Source organism: Sphaerodactylus townsendi, linkage group LG03, assembly GCF_021028975.2.
Source record: "Sphaerodactylus townsendi isolate TG3544 linkage group LG03, MPM_Stown_v2.3, whole genome shotgun sequence".
NCBI classification, from domain to species: domain Eukaryota; kingdom Metazoa; phylum Chordata; class Lepidosauria; order Squamata; family Sphaerodactylidae; genus Sphaerodactylus; species Sphaerodactylus townsendi.
Window position 1 is genome coordinate 4,748,454 of NC_059427.1, and position 18,907 is coordinate 4,767,360.

At 44.3% G+C, this 18,907-nt stretch overlaps 3 protein-coding genes across 32 annotated transcripts in view; 2 read left to right on the forward strand and 1 right to left on the reverse strand.

Annotated features, from left to right (window-relative positions):
* LOC125428587 (zinc finger protein 883-like) overlaps nt 1-18,907 on the reverse strand; it is a 1,608,225-nt gene that overhangs the window by 757,669 nt on the left and 831,649 nt on the right. The gene's annotated exons all lie outside the window — the stretch shown is intronic.
* LOC125428534 (zinc finger protein 345-like) overlaps nt 1-18,907 on the forward strand; it is a 770,962-nt gene that overhangs the window by 43,346 nt on the left and 708,709 nt on the right. The gene's annotated exons all lie outside the window — the stretch shown is intronic.
* On the forward strand, nt 935-8,171 carry LOC125428590 (zinc finger protein 345-like). The gene is made up of 5 exons (XM_048488985.1): nt 935-1,759; nt 2,072-2,186; nt 3,908-3,978; nt 4,185-4,311; nt 5,349-8,171. The coding sequence occupies exons 1-5, from the start codon at nt 1,337-1,339 to the stop codon at nt 7,058-7,060; spliced, it is 2,448 nt and encodes an 815-aa protein (XP_048344942.1). The 5' UTR covers nt 935-1,336; the 3' UTR covers nt 7,061-8,171.

An 18,907-nucleotide genomic window follows, 5' to 3' on the forward strand; every position in this document is an offset into this window, starting at 1 on the left:
CTCCTCATGCACAGGACAGGAAGTTTTTAAAAAGTTGTCTGCAGCACTGAAAGTTAAACTGACTGAGCTTTTTGCTAGAGAGGCCCAGCAAGTAGCAGGGGAGACAGAAAAATGAAAAGGCTCCTTTCCTGTGAGGGTGGGAAGGAATTGCTTCTGTATCACCAAAGGCAACAGGAAAGGCTTCACTTCACAGGGGGGAAGCCTTACAGACAGATCCTGGAAGGTTTATTCCAAAATAAGCCAGTGGAGGAAAAACTTAGATTGTGGAAGGGAGGAAGGCAGGAATCATCCTCAGCTATGGTTGTTACAGGTTTTCCAACTCCCAGATGGTAAATTCCTGGGCATTTGAGGGTTCAGCAGCAGTGGCGTAGGATGTTCTAATCTGGAGGAACTGGGTTTGATTCCCAGCTCTGCAGCCTGAGCTGTGGAGGCTTATCTGGGGAATTCAGATTAGCCTGTACACTCCCACACACGCCAGCTGAGTGGCCTTGGGCTAGTCACAGCTTCTCGGAGCTCTCTCAGCCCCACCTACCTCACAGGGTGTTTGCTGTGAGGGGGGAAGGGCAAGGAGATTGTAAGCCCCTTTGAGTCTCCTGCAGGAGAGAAAGGGGGGATATAAATCTAAAACACTTCTTCATTTTGAGAAAGTCTGCATTTGGGAGAGTGGGCAATCTCTCAGCATTATTTCAGCCCCGCCTACCTCACAAAATGTTCTGGAAAAGGAAGGAAAGGAGTTCATAAACAGCTGTGAGACTCCTTACAGGAGAAAAAAACAGCGTATGAATCCAAACTCTTCTTCTTCTTCTAAACTCTACTTCCTTTGAGAGGTGAACTCTTTGCATTTATACCCTTCCCGCCACAGGCTCCACCCCTGGATTTCCCAACCTGGAATTGTCAATCTTATACATTTGGCAGGGTTCATTGCTGTTCATCCCAGCAACTCTTGTGTCCTGTCCCATGCACAAACCACACTCCTGACTCAATCCCTCTCTGTGCCAGTTTCAGATTTACACTTGCCCTACACTAGCAGGCGATCAGTGTGGCTTTGGGTGGGCGTATCTCCTGGAATGCTTAGCAGCCATAGGACAGCCTAACCCAAAGTAACATTTCTAAAGAACCAGTTAACTTTCCCAAAGAGCCAAACAGGCATATCTTTAAAAGCTTGGTATGTAATATAGCAAAATGATATTACAAACAATTTATCTGATCCACCATGTATCTCCATTCTCTTGTTTTCATTGTGGTACATTGCTGTCTTTCTCTCCTTTCTACCCCCACAAGTCCAAGTGAGTAAAGGCATCTTTTCGCAGTTGGAGGCAAGCCAATAAAAGAAGGGATGGAAGAGCAAAGCCCACAAAGACTGGGACCTGGCAAGAGAACGAGGAAAGGCTCCCATCCCATCCAAGCTGGGAGTGATGTTGAATTCTGGGAGAGAGCTGTGCCAGAAATCTGGGATCGGGAACCCATAAACTTAGATATACTTTGCCAACACTTCCGGCAGTTCAGCTACTGTGATGCTGATGGGCCCCGAGAGGTTTGCAACCTACTCCATGGACTTTGCAACCAATGGCTGAAGCCAGAGAGCCACTCGAAGAAACAGATCCTGGACCTGGTGATTCTGGAGCAGTTTCTGACCATCCTGCCCCAAGAAATGCAGTCCTGGGTTAGAGGATGTGGACCAGAGACCAGTTCCCAAGCGGTGGCCCTGGCCGAAGGTTTCCTCCTGAATGAGGCAGAAGAGAAGAGGCAGACAGAACAGGTGAGGGCTTTTCTTTCCAGGTATGTCCACTTCAAGCAACAATATCTGACCTTCTCCTAAAGATTCCCTGCCTGATATTTGTCCAGGTGTTTTGTCTAAGTGTTAATCACCTGAATGGGAGGTTTTAATGACTTGCTTCATCAGCCACTTCTTCTAGGGAATTTCTTATCCCTCCAGATAATTCCCTAAGGTTGAATGAAAGTGCTACTAGGTCTGCTGATAGAGAGGTGCAGAGTATGGGAATGGGGCAGGAGCCAGTTCTTGGTGTCTTCCATTCCATCTTTTACTCATTGTCCTCAACTGCCATTTCAGATATGTGGTCCATCTGTGAAGTTGGAAGTTGAGTTCTCTGAGGTGGAAGGAGCTCGGTTGGAGGAAAGGCAGCGTGCCCCTGCCCAGGAACTTGCCCACGATGCCCTCTTGCACGGTGAGGACTCATTATGCCTGGATGGGATTGGGGCACCCAGTTAATTTGGTAGGTGATGAGTTCTGGTCAAGAAAAAACGGAAATGTTTCTTCATCCAAATTATGGTGCTCAGTGTTCAATGGTGGGGATTCCTGCAGAAGGGGATTAGACACATCATGGAGGCAGTTCCCTCCTTTTTTCATTAGAGGGACTCAAGATTGCACAAAAGAAAAAGCAGACAAATCTGGTATGAGCACTTCAGTCTTGTGACTTAACAAAGCCTGCGTGTTCTCATCAGCACATGTCTGAAAACCAGTTGCTAGTGGCCAGGAAATGTGGGCAAATGTGTTTTGTGCTCAAGCTTATGGGGACACGTGATGGGCCAATGTAGAAAATAGAACGCTGGAATAGGGATGCGGGGAGGGAGGATGTGATGTCATGTTTATGTTGCCTCTGGCCAAAAACGTGGATGCCACATTAGTGGATCAGTAGATGCTAAGAACACTCATTGATATTACCCTCAGTTTCCAGATGCGCTCAATTCAGATCTCATTTTTTGGCCTGATGTTACACCGAGGTGCCATGCAACATCATCAACTTCCCTGATTTTCTTCCCCCAGCCTGGACTCAGTGGTATGTGCAGAGGCCCAGCTGGTGGGAGAATAGCATGTCTGGAGCTCTGGTCTGATCCATCAGAGAAGCTATCCTGTTTTTCATCTCTACTGTTTACAGGACATCTTTCAAGTATCACAAAAGTCTCAAACGTGTCATTTGTTTATTTACTGGATTTCTATCCCATCCATTTCCAACTCACGTGAGGCTCTGGGCAGCTCATGGCTTTTGCAGCTCCCCCCTCCCCCCCCCCCCCGAGGCTCATGGGTACCTTGTGCTTGTCTTCCGCCTCTCCCACTACTTACTAGAGGCCTTACGCGGCCTGGGACCGTCGTATCTTCGGGACCGCATCACCCCATATGTCCCTGCACGGCCTCTCCGATCAGTGGAGGCCAATCTACTGGTGGTCCCTGGCCCCTCGGCGATACGGCTGGCCTCCACACGGGCCAGAGCCTTTACAGCTCTGGCCCCGGCCTGGTGGAATGCTCTTCCTCCAGTTGGTCCGTTCTGGCCCCGCGGGACCTTTGTGAGTTCCGTAGGGCCTGTAAGACCTGAGCTGTTCCTCACCGGCCTTTGGAGGGACCAGCCGCCAGATGGTGCGCCCTTCCCCGCCCTGATACCGGGCTTCAGCTGTCATCTTAGACTCGCCACTCCTCCCTTTTGGAAGGGGGTGGGAATTTTTAGATCAGAACGTGGGATGCTGTTTCTCCCCCCCTTTAGGGGAAGGGATGGAATTATAATAGCAGATTGCTGAATGCCATCTACTCTTATTTTTATTGTAACTTATTATATTACTGGAAATTTTTACAGTTCTCGCTGCTTTTAATTGTTTTAATTGCTTATATTGCCTTCTTCTATGTTGTACACCGCCCAGAGCCCCTCGGGGATGGGGCGGTATATAAGCTCAATAAATAAATAAATAAATAAATAAATAAATAAATAAATAAATAAATAAATAAATAAATAAATAAATAAATAAATAAATAGAAAGGGATACAGTTCTTTTTGAGTGTACATCAGGCAAGGTTTCGCAGCCATGGAATTGGAGTGCATGAAGCATGGTTCACACAAGCAAATAAAATAGGAAGCAGAGACTGATTCCCTTTCTTCCGATTTTCTCTCCCTTCCAGGCAGTGAAGAGGCACTATTGTTCCATTCTCTTTGCGAAGGTGTGGAAACAGCTGCTGCATCTCCAGCCCAGGTAGGAGAGTTGAGCAGGGGGCAGCCAACCCCTCCCTCCTTTCCTCAGGGGAGCTTTTCTCATGAAGTTCATGCTGTGAGGCCCAGGCAAGAGGGTCTGAACGCCCCTCCTTATACATAAGATGAACTCCCCACCCTGCATTTCCTAGAATGTCCCTTCCCACAGTTTTGTCTCTGCCTGACATGACCTGTGGCTTTTACTTTCAGTCTCTGGTTTCGTTTGGGGAGGTGGCTGTGTATTTCACAGAGGCGGAGTGGGCACTTCTGCACCCAGACCAAAGAGCTCTCTATGAGGACGTCATGCTGGAGAACTGCGGGATTGTGGCATCTCTGGGTAAGGAACTCTTGTAGGTACCAGAGGTACACATTTCTGCCTTTGGGATGAGGCATGAATCAAAATCTTTAATAGCAAGATGATATGTTGAAGCCTGTTCTGCTACTTGCTTTCTTGTGGAGACCAGGAGGTAACAGGATGGCAACCAAAGCAATATTCAGCCTGGCAAGGTAGAGTGACCCGAGCAATCTGGGTTTTTTTTCAATCAGATACCTTTAATGCCATATAAATAAAAAGAAAAACATAGCATCACAGCTTTCCAATTAACACAGGTTAGAACGACTTAAAATTACACCGTTTAAAAATCTGGCCACAGCTTCCAGCACCTCACAGCAATGACTGTTTAGAAGAAATATAACCTTCCATTTATCAGTTGACCCTTCCCTTCCACGCAAGAGGGGGATTATATACTTTTTCCTATCTAAAACATAGAAGGGACAGTATAACAACATGTGAGATACAGATTCCACACAGTCCAGGTCACATGGGCATTTCCTATCTTTATATGGGATCCCGAGACGGCGTCCTTGTTGGAGAGAGGTAGGTAGAACACTGCACCTGGCAAGAGTAAGTGCCCTACGCCACCAAGCCTCAATCAATAGATAAAGACATCTGGCCGCTGTTAATCTATCAAAGGGGATTCCCAGAAACACAGGGGAACAGGATTTGTCGGCTGCCTCCAACATCTGTTGGAATTCTCTATTGAAAGTCTCAATCTGGTTGGCCAGGGACAACTGAGCCAATAGGACACTATACTCCTATTGATACACCCCAGAATCGCATTGGCTTTTTTGACCTCCGCATCACACTGTTGACTCATGTTCAGTTTGTGGTCTACTAAGATTCCCAGATTCCTTTCACATGTAGTGTTGTGAAGCCAGGTGTCACCCATCCTATATCTGTGCATTTCATTTTTTCTGCCTAAGTGTAGTATCTTTCATTTATCTAAGTGTAGTATCTTACATTGAAATCTCCCATTAGTACTACTTCCCATTACTACCGAACGATCTAATTCCTGACTTCTCTTTTTCTTCCAGCAGGGGATGAGCAGTGGAATGAGGGCGAGGAGGACATGCATCACCTATTGCCAGAGAAAATAAAGAATGACAATCTGAAAAGAAACTTCAGGAACCAAGGTGGGCCTAAGAGGCGGGAAGGATGTCACATGGCTGAGAAATCACATGGCCAAGGGCAGGACCTCTGTGAAATAATTCACACAGTAGAAGAAGCATACATGTGCTTGGAGTGTGAAATTAACTTCTCAGATCAAAGCCAGTATGAGAACCATTTGCAAATGCACACGGGAAAGAAGACCAGTCAATGCTTGGAGTGTAACAAGAGTTTCCTTTGCAGAAAAGAATTCCTTAAGCATCAAAGAACACATAAAAAAGAGAAACGTTCTGGCTTCTCAGACTCTGGCAAGAGCTTCTCACAAAAAATAGATCTTTTTCAACACCAAAAGACTCATTTAGGAAGGAAGCGATTAATCTGCTTAGAGAGGGGAATGACCTTCTCTGGTAGAAAAAAGAATAATGTACATATTCCAAAGCACAGTATATTGAGAGCATATAAATGCTATCGATGTGGAAAGTTCTTCAGCTGCAGATCAAAGCTCCTTGTGCACCAAAGAACCCACACAGGAGAGAAACCTTTTGAATGCTCAGAGTGTGGAAAAACATTCTGTCAAAGTGGCCATCTTCAACAGCATCAACGATCTCACACAAAGGAGAGACCTTTTGAATGCTCAGAGTGTGGGAAGAGATTCAGTTGGAGTGGCACTCTTCAACAGCATCAAAGAACTCACAGCAGGGAGTCACCTTTTGAATGCTCTGAGTGTGGAAAGAGATTCAGTTATAGTAGCAATCTTCAAAGGCATCAAAGAACTCATACAAACGAAAAACCTTTTGAATGTTCAGAGTGTGGAAAGAGATTCAGTCAGAGTAGCAATCTTCAAAGGCACCAGAGAACTCACACAAAGGAGAGACCTTTTGAATGCTCAGAGTGTAGAAAGGCATTCAGTCAGAGTAGCACTCTCCAACAGCATCTCAAAACTCACACAAAGGAGAGGCCTTTTGAATGCTCAGTGTGTGGAAAGAAATTCAGTCGGAGTAGCACTCTTCAACTGCATCAAAGAATTCACACAAAGGAGAGACCTTTCAAATGCTCTGAGTGTGGAGAGAGATTTAGTTGGAGTAGTAATCTTCAACAGCATCAAAAAACACACACAAACGAGAAACCTTTTGAATGTTCAGAGTGTGGAAAGAGATTCTGTTGGAGTACCCATCTTCAAAACCATCAAAGAACTCACACAAAGGAGAGACCTTTTGAATGCTCAGTGTGTGGAAAGAGATTCACTCATAGTAGCAATCTTCAACAACATCAAAGAACTCACACAAAGGAGAGACCTTTTGAATGTTCAGTGTGTGGAAAAAGATTCAGTCGCAGTGGCAATCTTGAACAGCATCAAAGATCACACACTAAGGAGAGACCCTTTGAATGCTCAGAATGTGGAAAGAGATTCAGTCACAGAAGCAATCTTCATAACCATCAAAGAACTCACACAAAGGAGAGACCTTTTGAATGTTCAGTGTGTGGAAAGAGATTCAATTGGAGTAGCACTCTTCAAAGGCATCAAACAACTCATACAAAGGAGAAATCTTTTGTATGCTCAGAGTGTGGAAAGAAATTCAGTCAAAGTGGCCATCTTCAAAAGCATCAAAGAACTCACACAAAGGAGAGACCTTTTTAATTCTCAGTGTGGAAAGAGATTCCGTCAGAGTAGCAATCTTCAAAGGCATCAAAGAACCCACACAAAGGAGACACCTTTTGAATGCTGGGTGTGGAATGAGATTCAGTTAGAGATGCAGTGTTCAGCAGAATCAAGGAACCAAACAGGAGAAACCTTTTCAATGTTCAGAATGTGGAAAGAAATTCAGTTTGAGTAACAGTTTTCAACAAAATAGAAAAACTGCCAAAGAGGAGACAACATTTGAATGCTTCTTGTGGTGAAAGAAATTTAGTCAGAATCACCATCTTCAACAGCATCAAAGAACTAATACAGGGGAGAAAACTTTTAAATACTCAGTGTAAGGACCATGTACCCTTTCAGTTGAGACCGCCCAATTTGATTCCCATTCTTCTTTTAGGGATTTTGAAAGGCACCCCCTGAAAACCAAAAGTACAATGGTAGATCTTTGGGATATGCTTGAAAGAGTTCATTTGCCTCCCATGTCCAGAGCCCATTTTTATCATGGAGGCAGAACTTCAGTAGAGCTTTGACATACCACTCAGCACCAAGACACTTACATGACCATATGTCAATTTCAAGAGTACTTTATCAAAGTAATATGAGACCATTTCTAGTTAATGGGCAATCACATCTGAGCCATCAAAGAAGCCAAGCCTTTGATCAACTGAGGCACACACAGTGCTTTGAAAACTTCCCTACTTTGGAATGTCAGATGTCATTTCTGACTCTTTCCACTGAATTTGAGGCAGTAACTTCAAACTACTCAGTCAAATTCAACTTTGTTTCTTGAAGCAATCAAGATCATGGTTAAGTCTGGTCCCATGCCAAACTATGGAACATTTCCCCATAAGAGGGGAGCCTGAATCTGTGAAAAGGGTGTGCCAGGTTTCCCCCATAACCTGGAGACTTCTGCCATTGCTTTGCAGAGTCCTCTCTGTCTCTCTCGTTGGATGTCTGCTGCACAGACTACTTGCAGTTCACAGCCTCTCACCTTGGATCAGGTAGAATCATAGACTTGGAGAGACCCCAAGGGCCATCATGTACACAATCAAAGCACTCCTGATTGATGACCATCCATCCTCTCTTTAAAAACCTCCTAAGGTAGAAACACCACACTCCGAGGTAGTGTATTCCAATGTCAAAGAGCCCTTACCGTCAGGAAGTTTTTTCCTGATGTTTAGGTGCAATCTCTTTTCCTTCACCTTGAACCAATTACTAGTCTCTGGAAAACAACCTTGCTCCCTAACCAACATGACATCCCTTCAAATATCTAAACATGGCTATCATGTCACTTAACTTTCTCTTCACCAAACTAAATATACCCAGCTCCCTAAATCTCTCCTCATAGAGCATGGATTCCAGATCCTTTACCATTTTGGTTGCCCTCCTCTGAACCCATTCCAGCTTGTCAATATCCTTCTTGAATTGCGGTGCCCAGAACAGTACACAATATGCCAGGTGAGGTCTACCCAATGCAGAATAGAGAGGTTCAATTACATCTCTTGATCTAGGCTCTATACTCCTATTGATACAACCGAGAATTGCATTGGCTTTCTTGGCCACTGCATCACGCTGCTGACTCATGTTCAGTTTGTGGTCTACTAAGACTCCCAGATCCCTTTCACATGTAGTGTTGTCAAGCCAGGTGTCACCCATCCTATATCTGTGCATTTCATTTTTTCTGCCTAAGTATGCTATCTTACGTTTCTCTCTGTTGAAATACATTTTGTTTGTTTTGGCTTTCTAATCTGTGCAGGTCATTTTGAATTCTCACTCTGCCCTCTGGGGTATTAACTACCCCTCCTAATTTGGTGTCCTCTGTAAATTTGATTAGCATGCCCTCTATTCCATCATCCAAATCTTTGATTAAAAATATTGAATAGCACTGGACCCAGGACAGAACCATGTGGCACCCCACTAGTCACTTCTCTCCAGGATGGCATTGATGAGCACCCCTAGCTATGCTGCGTCCACAGCATTCCCTTCCTCTACCAAGCTTGTCACTCTATCAAAAAAAGAGATAAGATTAATCTGGCATGACTAAACCCTTGCTGACTTTTTGTGATCAAAGTATTTCCTTCTAACGGCTGACAGACCATCTGTTTAATGATCTGCTCCAGAATCTTCCCTGGTATTGATGTCAGGCTGTCTGGACAGTAATTATTAGGGTCCCCTTTTTGAAGATGGGGATAACATTAGCCCTCTTCTAGTCCACTGTGACTTCTCCTGTTCTCCAGGAGTTCTCAAAGATTATAGCAAGTAGTTATGAGATTACTTCTGCCAGTTCTTTTAATACCCTGGGATGTAGTTCACCAGGCCCTGGAGATTTGAATGTGTTTAAAGTAGCTTTAGCTTTTCTAACTTTCTCCCTACAATCCTGGTTATTTGTTTGAATTCCTCTTGGGTGATTTATCCCCTTTTCCATTTCTTGTCCATGTCCCTTTAAAATCTGAGCTCAGTGGAAAGTTCTTTAGACAGCCATCTTGGTTTCCTTAGACACCTCCCATTTTTCCTCCTCATTGTAACTGTTTCAAATTATGCCCTCAAGATCTCACTTTTAAGAAACTCCCAGCTATCATGCACTCTCTTCTCTTCTAGTATTTTTGAACACAGGATCACACCCAGTAGATTCCTAAGCTTTCTGAAATCTGCTTTCTTAAAGTCTAGAATGTGTGCATGACTATGCTTGGCATCCCTTCTCCACTGTATAACAAACTCCAGGAGAACATGGTCACTCCCACCTAAAGATCCTACCACTTCCACTCCACTAATCAGGTCATTATTATTGGTTAGGAGCAGATCTAAAATAGCTGTTCCTCCCGTTCTTCCACGTGCTGGACCATGAAATTTTCCGCAAGGCAAGTAAGAAATTTGTTGGACCTGATTGTCATGGAAGAGTTTACTCCCAACAAATATCAACAGAAGAGTTTGACTCCCAACAAATTGAAATCTCCCATTACTACTACTTTTTTCCCTTCTGAAAGTTTGGTCATCTGTTCCAAGAATGTACCATCCATCTCTTCAGACTGATAATATCAGCCACTCTCACCTCTTCCCCCTATTCCTTTCCCGCATTCTTAGTTTTTTTATGTGTGCATGTGCTTGGAGTTCAGGAATCAGTCCTCAGCTGCTTAGTGGAGGTTTGTTGCAGTTTTACTGCTTTGTGTTTAATTTTGTATTTGATAAAATTGAAATTATAATAACTTTGTGTTTTTATTTGGGGGGTACTACTACAGAGATCTACTGTTTTATTTGCAGACTACAATATCTTGAGTAATTCCTTTCTGAACCATTTTTAAAAACTAATTCCCCCAACTCTGGGTCCACTTGGGGGGAAATACTCAAAAGTGTGGAAAGAGATTCAGTCAAAGAGGCGAGGCAGTTCTGACCTGTGTTAAAGATCTCACACAGAAGAGAAGTCTTTTGACTACTCAGAGTATGAAAAGGGATTCAGTCAGCAAGGCTAATTATCTTGTTCTTCCTTTTTTGATGCTCTTTTCTATCCCTTTACACTGATTATTATGAGAGTTTGCTTTATCTCTTTGTGCCCACAGCTAGACTATTGCATTTAGATTTCTGATTCTATTTCTGTCACCTTTTGTTTTTTGTTTATCTTCAGCAATTTTAAGAATTCCTCAGTCATCCATCAGGGCTTTTAATTTTTGTGGCTACATGACTAGCCTTTGCACATTCTTCCCTGCTGATTTCAACCCACAGCTCTTTGGACAATCTCACTCTGGCCGTTTCCGCACGGCCTCCTTGCGCCCCCACGCCGCCAAGAGTGCGGGCGGCGTGGGGGCGCAAGCCCGTTCGCATGCAAGCATGCGAACGGGAGAAGCGGAGGCCGGCAGACGGCAGGCGGCTCCGCACGGAGCCGCCTGTTCCCCCTCCTCCCTCCCACTTACGGTGTCCTCCTCGTCGCCTGCGGGGCGTCGCAGCCCCGCCCACGCTGCCCTCCGACCCCTGGGAGCTTCGACGCCCGCAGCGAAAATTACAAAATGGAGAAGAAGGGCAAATCTTCCCGGCCGGTTAAGCACCCGGCGCCCGCCAGAGCGGCTCCCTCCCCAACAACAACCGGGAGTTGTTGTTTAGAAGCGACAATGGCATACAGAGAATGCGCTGCTTTCGCGTTCCGGCAGCGGCACCTGTAAGCAGCCTGGTAGCCTTTTGGCAGGCGTCGCCAGTGAGCGTCTTTGGAAATGGCCTCTTTTTGCAGTTTGCACCGCAGGGGCCCTGTAACCGTGGATGAGGTCTTTCTACTAAAATTGCCTCAAATCCAGCAAGGTCTTCTTTTTTTTTCTTCACATGTAAATTCTATGATAGTATAAGAACTTCTCTGATCCCCTTCTTTTAACTTTTGTTAGAAAAATCAATGAAGCCTAATTTGAATAAAATATCTACAGGAGGGGATTGTTTTACTCAGAACTGTTCCCTCTGGAACTAGCCCTTCCCCTCCGGTGCCTCTTCAACTGTTACTCTACAAGATGTTAATTTTCTTGTTCGTTTATGTAATGCTGTGCTGAAGTAAGTTGTTATTTCTTCAGAAGAAAAATTGTTTATCCCTCACTAACAACTTTTAAGAACATAAGAACATAAGAACAAGCCAGCTGGATCAGACCAAAGTCCATCTAGTCCAGCTCTCTGCTACTCGCAGTGGCCCACCAGGTGCCTTTGGGAGCTCAGATGTAGGACTTTTGCCAGCCACTCAGTCTGCTGCCCACTTAATCTTCAGTCTAGAAATGAAAGTCATATCTCTTGGGCTGTTGCCAAATGTATTGCAGCTGCACTAAAAATTCAAGTCACTGCCATTCATTCAGTGCCTAGTTAAAAACCCAGTGACTCTGACTATTTGAATTGAAGTTTTAATTTGCTATCTTATAATATATATTTTATATTTATTTTTTCTTAAAGCACTGAACATTTCTTTCCCATGAATTTCAATTGTTGTTGCATTATTTGTCTCTAAAAGCCCATGTCTTTGAATAAATTGTCTCTAAAAGCCCATGTCTTTGAATAAATTGTCTCTAAAAGCCCATGGATGTCTTTGAATAAATTAAATGAAAATAGAACAACAAACCCCTAATCTCTCTTGTCTTAATCTTTTTAAAAATGCCTTCTCTTCAAACTCCCAGACAAGCCTTGACAATCAAGCATCCCTTGCAGCGCCTCCTGAAAATTTCAAAGGAGGCCCCCCTCTCACCTCTTCAGGATGCCCCATCCCTGGTAAATGTGTTCGGTTGGGAGGCAAACTAGCAGCTTTTTGTATATTGTCGAAATGCTTCTGAGTTCTTTTGTGGAGGAAAGGTGCCAAATCTCCCAAGTGTAATATCCCAGTCCAAACATTTCAGAGCAAAGTGGCATCAATTTGTTGGTTTTAACATCTGGATGTAGATTCCTTCTCAATGTTTCAAGTAGGGTTTTGGAGCTGTAGCTGCTTCAGTGGCTGTGATGGAAAACGTGTTGTGGGAAAGACAGAAGAGGTAGAGAGTATTGAATTGAATAATTCATTTACTGTCAACGACCAGTATAAAAACCCATCTTGCAATGAATCATCACCATCAATACAGTAGTACATAGATTAACAGTTAATCAGCATTGAAAGAGGTACCTGTAAAACACTACTTAAAACTCTAACTTTCAGCAAATTAAGCTGAGCATTAAAACTGTATCATATTTAAAAGGCATCTCATTCCTTACCATCCAGCCACCAGATATCTGTTTCTATATTTACAAATTGATGTACAGAAGCAAGCCATTACACTTGTAATTCTATGGTCACTGCCCATTAACAAATAGTCCAATATATCTTTGTCATTCATGCCAATCAGGCATGCCAGCACTGAACTAAGGATTCCCTGAGACTTTTTATAAATGGGGCATCTAAAAACCATATGCTCTAGAGAACAGGGGCAGAGCCTCTTTTGATGTGGGATTTTCTTGTATTTGCCCTCTAACACTGAGGAGGGAAGAGAATTACACCTGGCCAGAGTGAACTATCTTTTCAAGTTACTGTTATCAAGGAAGAAGAGGTAAGGTGCTACAATTACTTGCCATCTTAGATGTCTCTGTGCTAGAAATTTAGGTGACTTCATAAGATCCATTTGTCTCCCTATGTAAAAAAAATTCTCTGTTTGACTAGCCCACGGGCCCTTTTAGTTCCCATAGCTAGAAGAGATTGAATGGAAAATTCCATCTGTTGTAGGGCATTTAAAACTGCTCTAAACCAGCTGGACTGGAAATTGTCCTGAAGAACTAGAGAGAGAAGGCCTTGTGGGTTATGATGACAACTTAGCTATTTTTAATAGATAGAAAACAAATTAGAGCTTCTACCCTGAACATCCCGGTTTCAAGCCTAATCCACGAATTAGAAATATTAGGGACCTGTAAGAGAGATCTTAAAAACTTAGGCTCATTCCGCACATGCAGAATAATGCACTTTCAAGCTGCTTTCAGTGCTCTTTGAAGCTGTGCGGAATGGCAAAATCCACTTGCAAACAGTTGTGGAAGTGGTTTGAAAACGCATTATTTTGCGTGTGCGGAAGGGGCCTTAGATTGTACTGTTTTTTTCTAATGGGGCAAATGATGCAGAGGGAGATCCCAAGAAAGAGCCATAGGCTAATTGCAGGATTGTTTTGGCTTGGAACAATTTCAGTGCTGCCGGGACATACAGACCTCTAGTTTTGTAGAAGCTGACCTCTCACCTACATTTGCCATTGAGGCATGGTGTGCAGATTTAGTTCCTGAGGCTTGAAGTACCACCCCTAAGTACTTAAAGCTATGAACCTGCTCAATTTTATTTCCTAGTAGCCGCCAGTTTCTTGATCTGGGACAATTTGAGGTAGAGAATATCCCCTCTGACTCTTCATTAGATGTTCTGTGCCAAGATGGTAATTGGGGGCATCATCCTCTGATGGTTCCAGTTCTATCTGGCTGATTGGTCCCAGAAGTGGAACTAGGGAACCCCCTATTCGACTAATGCCACAGAGTCCTCTTGTCCTCTGTGCTTTCGGTTCTGGAATGCTCTGGTGGACTTTGAGAGTTTGAACAGTGTCTCTTTCATCAGGCCTCAAATGTGAGGCTATTTGGAAGCACTGGATAAGATCTCTATCCAGTGTCTTTTCCTTCCTTCAAACAGGAGACTGGAGATTTACTCCAGAGCTGGAAGAATGACTAAGTAAGACCGAGCAGAGTGATTCTTTTCTGAGCCCAACAAAGTAAACTTTCATTTTTGACCACACTGTTCAAGAAAGTTGAAAGAGATGCAGAGAGAGAAAATTTTGTAGTGCTTAAGTTTTCTGCAAAAGCATTTCCACTTCTAAATCATTCTCGTTTCCTAAAATTAATAGTGAATGGGTGCCTCCACCAATGCAATATTAGGTCTGTTTGGCAGTTTTGACCTTTTACTGAATGTTGTTCTGGTAAGAAGTTGGTCGCCATTTGAGCACTAAGCAACTACAAGAAACAGTGCCAAAACATTCATGCCTTAAACTTTTCATTACTCTTGTCTGGACAGCTAAGAACAAGGTTCCTTCTCTTTTTTGAGCCTAGGGACCCTTTTATATTCCGACATTGTGTTCTGGGTATGGCTCCCAAATGGCTGCTGCAGGAGGAGGAGCCAAACATGCAGAGGAAGCGCAATTGGAAGGGAGAAGGGTTTAAAAATGGGAAGAGTGAGAGAATAAAACAAACATGGGTGACAGCTGCCTAGGAAACAACATAATTTTAATTTGCAATACCCAACTGGATCTTCAATCATAAGCCCTGCTGGGTGACAGCCCCACAAGCCCCACACTTCATCTACAAACACTTGGTGTGCACCAATAAAGGTGTGGTTGGGCAACACGCACTGGACTGGTGTAGTCTTTTCTAAGCATTGGGTGAATGTTCCTTGGCCTAACGGCTAATTTTTAAATTTCATTTTTTCTGCCTGGATTTCCACTGACTGACAATGTGTCTGGGCATGGACAGAATGTTTTGCCTTCATCACTGAGCAACCACAGCCAGACTTTATACATCTGGATCAGACAGCAAGGGGTGTTTTTTTTTTTGCCTAGATTAGAGCTTAAAATATACACTTGATCTTTCATTTGGCTTTTACTTGCCCTTAACTGGGACTGATTAATAGAAATAACATGGAATCTCCCATTTATAAAACTCAAGGCTGCTTTAACATGGGAACCAGCCAAGAAAGGAAGGGCAGGCCAGTTAGTACTCTTATAGGAAGGAAAAGGACAATAGTATAACAATAAATAAGGGAGGAAAAAGGGCTACCAAAATGTCAAGAGGCAAACAAAAATGCAGTTCCTAGAGAGCACACAAAAAGGGGAGAGAAGTACTGAAGTCTGCCAACTTCCTTCTTTTCAATCCAACCGTGTTTGTGTTACCACAGAGTAACGTGTTTACTAATAGTTAGCTAATAAGCTTGAGCCGACAAGGGCTAATTAAATAAATAATTTTTATTCCAAACCCTCAGAGGGTCTGTTATAGAATCAGAGGAGTCGCCCTGAGTATACAAAAGTCACAGTTCTTATAGGAGAAAGACAGCTGATGCATCATAAATGTTGCAAAGCCAAACCCTGTCAATTCATGACGTTTCAATATTCCCATCATGGCGATACATTGTTAAATAGCATTCTGAAGAATATAGTTTCTCACATGGCTTGACTCTCTTTCTTTGCTTTAATTCTGCTTTGTCAGTTATTTTTCTACACACACACTTTCTCAGCTCATTGCTAAGTAAAAGTATCTTTTCTTTGGAATGTGGGAAGAGACAACAGGGGCTGTTTTGGAAAGCAAAGTACCTTTTGCTATTTCTGAGCCATAAATTCTTAACACTAAAATGTCTTCAAGAAAACTTGCTTAAGTTACATATAAGTATACTTCAGTTGAAATAATCATTTAAATGCTTTATTTCTATTTTCTATTTTCTGTGCTTTAGTTGAAGATATTATTTTCATGAGCCTTTTACTTGCACCCAAGCATTAAAAGTATCTTTTTCTGGAATGCAGGAACATTGAATGCTTTTTCTTAACAAAGACACTTTTTCATGATTCTGTGAAATGACTTTGAGCTGTGTTTCTGCCAGAATCTTTTTCTCTCCATTATTTTCCTAAATAATGGGGAGAAGGAAGAAATAACCTTCTGGTAAATCTAAAATCATTTCCTTTTTCTCTTTCTCTCTCTTTCTCTCACTTTCTCTCACTTTCTCTCACTTTCTATTTCCTTCTTACTTTCACTCTTTTCCTTCTGTGCCTACATTTGCAGGAGGATGTAGGCAACAAAAGCCGGACTCTTGGGAAGAGGGGCAAGGAAGGGCAGCCCTGTAAGGGAGTCTCTTTGGTTCCCATGTGCAGATCAGGGCCAAGAAAGAGGTCAGGCTTGGCCCCTTGTTGACTCTCCAGCAACAAACAGGAGAGGATCAGGTTTTCCTCCAGGCCAGCAACCAATTCTCTGGTGTTTCAAAGGGGGAGACATCCAAATTCAGCCTCCTTTTTAGGAATCTGGGCTCTGTCCCTCCCAGAAATATTGTCAGAAACTCCCGGATGATGCTTTCTGCCAGCCTTTGCAATGCAGAAACATACAAACCACTCCTGACAATGGGAGTGCATTCAACTGTCGAACAGCCCTTACTATCAGGAAGATTTTCCTGTTTAGGTAGAATCTCTTTTCCTTCACCTTGAACCCATTACTCCATGTCCTAGTCTCTTGGGCAGCCAAAAACAAGCTTGCTCACTGTATCAAAAAAAGAGATAAGATTAGTCTAGCATGACTTGTTTTTCAGAAACCCATGCTGACTTTTTGTGATCACATTTCCCTCTAAGTGCTGGTTTAATGCTCTGCTCCAGAATCTTCCCAGGGATTGATGTCAGGCTGACTGGATGGTAATTATTAGGGTCCACCCCTTTTTTGAAGCTGAGGATAACGTAAGCCCTCCTCCAGTCCACAGGGACTTCTCCTGTTCTTCAGGACTTCTCAAATATTATAGCAAGTGGTTCTGAGATTACTTCTGCCAGTTCTTTTAATACCCTGGGATGTAGTTGATCAGGGTATTGATATTGTTGATATTGATGCAGCCCAGAATTGTATTGGCTTTGTTTGCTGCCGCATCACACTGCTGATTCATGTTCAGTTTGTTATCTACTAAGACTCCCAGATCCCTTTGACATGTACTGTTGTCAAGTCAGGTGACAACTATCCTATATTTGTGCATAATAGCTTGTGGAACTTATTTTTCTTCCTCAATGTCTTTTGCACACATTCCAGAGGGGGGTTATGTCACCTATCCTCTTCCTCAGATGCTTATATTAAAGTATTGGGACCATATTCAACTTCTTTTGCTGAGTGTCACATGAACACATACAAGTGTAGTGTAACCCCCCCCCCAACCCCCCCCCCCCCTATGCATGAGATGGCCGTTATTTCAGTTGATTGCTGTACAGGGGCCTGACTGGAACTACGGATGGCTGGTCATTTTCAAAACCGGCTTGGCGGCATCTCCTGCTGGTTGCTGCTGAGCAGAGGCAGAGCTCCTTGCCAAGGAAGCGGCAAGTTTAAAGATAACAGGGTGTCTCTGAGCACGCACAGAGGTTTTTCCTTTGTGAGGAGAGAGCGGCTTTGGACAAGGATCTTGCTCTGCTGCCTTGAAGCATTAGCAGGCAGCCTGCCCTTTCTTCTCTGAGGGACCTTGGGGGTGATGCTCACAGTTCAAGAGACAGCCAGAGCCTCCTTCCCTACAAGTCCTCTTCCATTTGGCTCTGTTCCACTAATGAATAATTAAAAATAAGACTGATAAAGCAGGTATTGGTTGTGGTGGGTTTTCCGGGCCGTGTGGTCGTGGTCTAGTGGATCTCGTTCCTTTGCAGGTATTATCCCTCTCACAAACCCTCCACCTCCACAGCATTGCCGAGGGTTCAATTCCTGAGTCAGGGAGCCAGCTCTTGACAGGGTGGTTGGGTGAGCAGGGACAAAAAAACAAACCAAAAGGCTGAGGTGGGAATCCCTGGCACCAGCCTCTCAGTCTTCCTAAACAGCCAGAGACAAAGTCCTTAGTAGCCCTTCCTGGGTCTCAACAAGAAACCAACCCTGTAAAGTTGCACGCTCACAAGGGGAGCCCCAGAAAGAAATGGCTTTGGTGGCTGCAGCACACTTGGGTGAAAACACTGGATTCCGATTGAAGCCTCCTGAACTGTAGAACACACCAAAGTAAAATACATGTGATTGATTGAAAGGATGTTCAGGAATGTACCCAAAGGGGTCTCTACTGACAGTTCCCCCCCCCCTCCTTTGGGGCTACCAAGAAGCCCACTGGACCTGTGCGGAGGGAACAGGAGGGCTGGATCTTGCTTGGGGGAGTGGGGGCAGGGGCAGGCAAGGCAGCATTTCCGGGGAACAGAAACCAGGTGAAGCTAGGAGGGAGCGGGGGTGTCCCCCCCCCAGGTGTTTCTGGACTCCCCCAGCCATTTCTTCCCTGTCTGTCATCTGGTTCTTCCCTCTCTGTCCCTTTCCCTCCCCAAGCAAATCCAAACCCTATTTTGCGAAGGGTGTGTGCAATGGGGCATGTTTTGCACCCACAGTGGAGGGGGCAACGCTTTGGGGGATCCCCCCCCCTCCACCGTCAGCCTCCGCCCCACCGAAAGGAAAGTCACAGAGCCCGGAATCCCAGAGAGGCCGCCTTGGGGGGCGGGGGGGGGACATTTCCTTCCTCCCCGACCTCCAGAGATGGGGAAGCCGCTTTTGCAGCCCCGCCAGCCCCTTCCGAGTGAGTCAAGGGGCGATCCAGGAGAGCCTCCCGCGCTGCAAAGCTCCCTCTGGCGCCCCTCCTCCCTCCACAAGGCTTGGAGGGGGGTG